Below are 6,080 nucleotides of genomic sequence, written 5' to 3' on the forward strand. Positions count from 1 at the left end.
AAAAAAAAAAAAAAAAAAACCACACACCCACACCCAGGACACTGGTATGATGTCATTTCTATTATTACCACAGCTTCTCTCCTGCTCCCAGGAGCTGCCTGCGGTGCAGGCAGACAGGGTGGGGACAGGAGCAGCGGCTCTTGATCCCAAGGACCAGTCAGGGGGTACAGCCTCAGCCCCAGGCTCCTTCCTCTGTGCAAGAACCATCACTACTATAACTGTCCCCCAGGTGGCTCTGGGGAAGATCAGGAGGGAAGTCTTAGAGAGGGGCTAGGACCGTATCTGTGACAATCCTCTGTCCACTGCCAGCCCAGGTGAACACTGTGAATAGTGCCCCTGGGAAAAGAGCCATGAAGGAACTCTACCCACTTCCTGTCATTGGAGCACAAGTTAGGCCAGGCTCCAGGGGCTCAGACTGCCAGAGACGCCGTGGAAAGCAGATGGACAGTGCCAAAAGCCCCCTGAGCCCAAAGACCTGGGTGCTAGCCCCATTTCTAGCTAATTCACTAGGGCACCTCTCAGGTTCTCCTCCAGTCTCCAGAGACAACCCCATATTCCCCTTCTACCGAGGGCTGAAGGGACTGTGCAGATGAGAAGTTTCTCTAGACCTGTGGTCCTCACACTTGGGCATGGGATAGGACCACCCTGGGGGTCTGTTCAACACAGATAGGTGGGCCCCATCCCAGAGTGATCCAGTAGGTCTGGCCAGGCTCCAAGAATTTACGTGTCTGCTAAGTCCCCAGGCAAGGTTGCTGTGGCTGGTCCAAGGGGCAAACATTGAGAACTATAGTAGACCCTCTGTGAGTGGACCACCCAAAGGACTGTAACAAGCTGGTCAACGTACAGAACTAGGCCCACTGGACTGACACATGTTGTGGTGCATGCCTAGTCTGTGACAATTAGGTCAAGTTAAGGAGGTGGTCACTGTAGGGAGGAAGTCAACTAAGGAGATTCTACTGTACTCTTCTAGCTCCCAAATCTCATCTGCTTGACACCTTTGGACTAGAACAACAGCTCTACAAGTGTAGGCCCCAGACCAGAGCATCAGTATTGCCTGGGGAAGAATAAGAAATGCAAATTCTCAGGCCCCACTGCAGACACCTGCTGAATCAGAAATATCCGGGGTGGGGCCCAGACAGTTGTGTTGAAACAAGCCCCTGGAGGAAGCTGATGCGGCTGGAGCGTGAGAATCGGGCTCTACAGGGGCCAATGAGTCACGGGCTGATCTCAGAGAAGCAGCAGGAATGCTGAGGACTGTCCTCTCGTGGTATAGGGACCCTGTCCTGTGAAGGGTGGGCAGGAATTCAAAAGAGGGAAGCTAGGGAGGGGGAACTGAGGCCTGGGGCAGGTGGGCAGAAAGGGGTCTCCAAGCTGCATGAGGGTTATTGAGAGGACAAGCACCAGATGGGCAATCAGAGGGGCAGCCTGCTGCAGAGATAGTCAGCTTTAAGCAGCTGGCAAGGCCTGAGGGCCCCAAGGTGCTGCCAGGGCCACCCTCTGTGTGCTATAGTCAGACCAGATTCTTTTTTTTTTTTTTTTAAAGACAGAGCCTCAAGTTTTCCCTCTGGATAGAGTGCTGTGTCATCACAGCTCACAGCAACCTCCAACTCCTGGGCTCAAGCGAGTCTACTGCCTCAGCCTCCCAAGTAGCTGGGACCACAGGCGCCTGCCACAACGCCCGGCTATTTTTTGGTTGCAGCCGTCATTGTTGTTTGGCGGGCCTGGGCTGGATTTGAACCCGTCACCTTAGGTGTTATGTGGCTGGCACCTTAGCCACTTGAGCCACAGACACCGAGCCAGACTAGATTCTTGATCAAACTACTCACCTAAAATTTATCTCACTCTAGCAAGACCCAATCCCAGGGCTCCCTGTGTTCTGCTTGAAGGTAAAAGACCAGCAGTTAGACTTTCCCAAGGAAAGTTTGATTTTTATTCCTTACTCTCCTAGGATCTTCTGTCCATAATTCCAGTAAGCCATGAAAACGGCCCAGAAATTCTGACATCCAAACTATATTTCCACCCACAAGGGACATATTTTTTTCCTCCCTATCAGATCACATGTCCTAATGTGTGAATTGTGTCAACATGGTCCTGGTTCCCTTACACGGAGAGGTGGCTGGAAAGAGCCGGTGTTCTTGGGATGTGTGATTAGGAAGGAAAGATAGATTTAGGAGGTGCCATCATCAAGAAGCCTGTCACACGAATACACGCACACACTCTCACATGTATGTGCACATGGGCCCTATCTTGACTACTTCCTGGAGTCTTGTGATTGCCCTTCCCATTGGTCACTAGGTAGTTTCCATGGTGATGAAGGGCAGGGGTGCCCTAGGCTTGCTCAGGGACAGCAGAGTACCTGACTAAGGCACCCATGGGACTCCAGGGTTCAGCTGCGATCCTGGGCTGTCTTCTTACGCTTAGTGTCTCAGCACCTTGTCTCTCTAGCTGGGGCCCTGTCAGATGATGGGCCCCCCCTTGCCCCAGGGTCCTGGGCTGTCCCCTTCCTCACTCCTACCCCACCCAACCGAATCCTTCCGTGGAAGAGGCAGGGAAAGACACTTGGAAGTGGCCTTGTCACCATAGCATCAGGGTCAGCTCAGACCAAGTACAAGGTAAAGGAGTCTTTTATGTATTAGTTTTGTGACTGATAAGTCATATACACATACAAATTTCCATTTTCCAGAAGAGACCAAGGCCCATGGCACGGAAACTCTGCGTAAACGATCACATAGCAAGTGAATGAACGGCAGAGCCCAAGAGAGAAGAAAACCACCCTTCAGATCCTTCAACATCCAAATTCATTCCTGCCTCAGGGCCTTTGCACATGCTGTTTCCATTGCTCTTCAAGCTTCACCTCCCCCTGGCCAACTCCATCCTGTCATTTAGGTGTCCACTGAAATGTCATCTCCCCAGGGATGCGATCCTGACCACTCCTTAAAAAGTTGCATGTCTTTACCTCTTCACTTGCATTATAGCATTGATGTCTATCCAATATTTTACATTATATATGATATTTTTTTTTTTGTAGAGACAGAGTCTCACTTTATTGCCCTTAGTAGAGTGCCAAGGCGTCACACTGCTCACAGCAACCTCCAACTCCTGGGCTTAGGCGATTCTCTTGCCTCAGCCTCCCAAGTAGCTGGGACTACAGGTACCCGCCACAACGCCTGGCTATTTTTTGTTGTTGGTGTTGCAGTTAGGCCAGAGCCAGGTTTGAACCCACTACCCTCGGTATATGGGGCCAGTGCCCCAACCGCTGAGCCACAGGTGCTGCCTGTACATTATATTTTTATTATTTCTGTTTCCCCCACTAGGATGTAGCCCTGTCTCTCAGCACTTCCTGCGTGACAGATCCAGGGCTAAGCACTGTGTATGTACAAATTCGTTTAGTCCTCATAACCAACCTTTGGGGAAGATACTATCTTTATCCCTATTTTACAGATTAGGAAACTTAGGCACAGAGAGGTTAAGTGGCCTGCCAACATTATTTAGCCAAGAAAGGAAGGAGCCGGGATTCACACCCAGGAAGGTGGGTTCCAGCGTCTTTCTGGTACTTAGTAGGGGCTCGATGAATGAATGAATGAATGAACGAATGGCTCTGAAGCTTGCCCTTTCCTGCCTACCTCGGTGCTACCTCAGACCTGGTCTCCCTCGAAGTCCCCTCCCCCTCTTACCTCCATTGGAGAGCTGGGATGATACGACTGGCACTGCAGCTGCAGCCCTGCCAGGGGGTGTCCAAGGGCTAGGCCTGCCTGCCAAGCCAGTCCCAGGAGCCTTCATGGGGACAGGAGCCTCCCGGGCTGGGCCTCCACGCCGGGCCTCACAAGCTGCTCGCCTCACTTCCTCCACCACAGCCACATCACGGCGGGGCAGTGCCAGGGTGATAAAGACAGATGAGGCCACCCTCTTCTCAGGCTTTGCGGCCATCGCTTCGGCTCCTGCTGGGGCTGGGGGCAGAGCAGGGCTCAGGGCACAGGGATGCACTCCACCTGGACACAGATGCCCCCCCAGGCCATGGAGACTCCTCACCTTGCTTACCACCCAGCCCAGCCAAAGAGGGGTGGTGGTGCCCTGTAGGAGAGGACACAGAGGACTTGGCCACAGGATGGAACCCACAAGTCCTAACTGCCCTCCCAACCTGCTCATCTGGGGGAGCAAAGGGCAGCTCTGGCCACCTCACCTCACAGATGAATTTCCTCCTCTGAGACGTGCAAGGAAGTCACAGATCCTGCAGCTCCCAGCTCAGCTGAGGGCAGGCACCTGCCACTGGACCACACCCAAGTGACACAGCTCACAGGGGATCTGGATTCTCCTAAGAGAGCCAAAGTCCCTGCTGGGAGAAGGAAAGAGAAAGGGAAATGTCAGAGTCAGGGCCAGGCTCTGGAGGCAGAGGGGGCAGGAGGACCGTAAGGGTGACAAGACTAACTGGCAGAGCGTTCTCATGGCTCCAGGCACGTCTTGTTCATTAACTCCCAAATCCCCACAGTGCTGCTGCAGGGCAGCCAGTATTATTACCCTGTCTTACAGACAAAGAAAGAGAAAACTCAGAAAGGCAAAGTCTTAGCTCCTATGTTTCTGGAGCATAAACCTGACTCTCCTGTACTCAGAACCCCTCCATGGCTCTCTGACACTTAAGGATGAAGTCCAAATTGCTATGGACTCGGACCACTCATCCTTCCTTAGTAAGTCTTTCTCTTTTACTTGCCTTAGAATGTTTTTACTATGGTTTGGGTTCATTTTTTGTTTGTTTGTTTATTTGACTTTTATTTTCTTGAGACAGGGTCTCACAGTGGTCTCATCACAGTTCACTCCAACCTTGAGCTCCTGGCCTCAAGGGATTCTCCAGCCTTGGTCTCGCAGAGTGCTAAGATTACAGGGGCCTGAGCCACCAAGCCTGGCCTGTTCCTACTTTGTTTGTTCTCTTCTGCCCCCACAGGGTGAATTTCAGCCTTCCTGTAGAGGCCCAGCTCAAGCACCACTTCCTCCACAAACCTCCCTGGATTCCTGGCCTCCTCTGAGGTCTGTTGTGGGTTTCCCCAGGGCGCTGACAGCCCAACCATAGGATATGCTGGCTCCCTGTCAAGTATCTGGCCCTGCGTGTAGGCCTCCAGCTGTGTCTCTGTGCTTTATGTGCCAGAGGGTAGAACTGAGAACAGGGTGGTACCCGATTCAGGAAAGGGCCATTTTCCATCTCTCGGGGTTCCAACAGACAGTAGGCTCAGGGACTGAGGCTGAGGTGGGTGAGTTGGCCACACTCAGCTCAGGAGTCCTCACTGAGCACCCAACGCTTATGCCTAGGCCTAAAAATACACTCTTTTCCTATCTCTGTCTTGTCATCCTGACATACCTTAGAGCCCAATCCACAGGTATATGGGGAAGAAATAGGGACCCAGAGAGTGAACCTCAAGAAATGGGGCTAAGTGGGAGTCAGGGGATCCCAAGGGACCCCAGTAGTGGCCTTGGGAGTCCACAGCATGCTGTTAGGCCCCAAAGTATGTCGGCCGCTGCAAACCATCTTGATGACTAATGGAGAATAATAGCAGCAAAAACAGGCTTGGAGCCCGTTGCTCAGTGGTTAAGGCACAGGCCACATACACCAAAGCAGTCAGGTTCGAACCTCATGGGGCCTGCTAAAAACAGGACAGGCTCGGTGCCTGTAGCTCAAGCGGCTAAGGCGCCAGCCACACACACCAGAGCTGGTGGGTTCGAATCCAGCCCAGGCCCGCCAAACAACAATGACAACTACAACCAAAAAATAGCTGGGCGTCGTGGCGGGCGCCTGTAGTCCCAGCTACTCGGGAGGCTGAGGCAAGAGGATCACTTAAGCCCAAGAGTTTGAGGTTGCTGGGAGCTGTGATGCTACAGCACGCTACCGAAGGCGACATAGTGAATAGTGAGACTCTGTCTCAAAAAAAAAAAAAAAGCAAAACAATAATGTGTGACCTCCAATTCCTCTTAAGTTGGCTTATATGTTTGGCTAACATGTATAGCTCAGTCTGATTAAAAAAAAAAAAAAAAAAATCTGGCTCAGCGCCTATGGCTCAACCGGCTAAGGCGCCAGCCACGTACACCTAAGGTGG

The 6,080-nt window shown here is 52.2% G+C and overlaps 1 protein-coding gene across 1 annotated transcript in view; it reads right to left on the reverse strand.

Annotated features, from left to right (window-relative positions):
• Positions 1-6,080, reverse strand: part of FBLIM1 (filamin binding LIM protein 1) — a 27,260-nt gene that overhangs the window by 15,877 nt on the left and 5,303 nt on the right. The window contains exons 2-3 of the mRNA XM_003783884.3: positions 4,181-4,333; positions 3,675-3,947 (exon numbers count right to left, since the gene is read on the reverse strand). Of these exons, the coding sequence (XP_003783932.1) occupies positions 3,675-3,927 (253 nt within the window). The 5' untranslated portion in view covers positions 3,928-3,947; positions 4,181-4,333. The remainder of the gene's footprint in view (positions 1-3,674; positions 3,948-4,180; positions 4,334-6,080) is intronic.

The sequence above is a fragment of the Otolemur garnettii genome, unplaced genomic scaffold (genome assembly GCF_000181295.1).
Source record: "Otolemur garnettii isolate 467f Iridium unplaced genomic scaffold, OtoGar3 scaffold00009, whole genome shotgun sequence".
In the NCBI taxonomy this organism is placed as follows: Eukaryota; Metazoa; Chordata; class Mammalia; order Primates; family Galagidae; genus Otolemur; species Otolemur garnettii.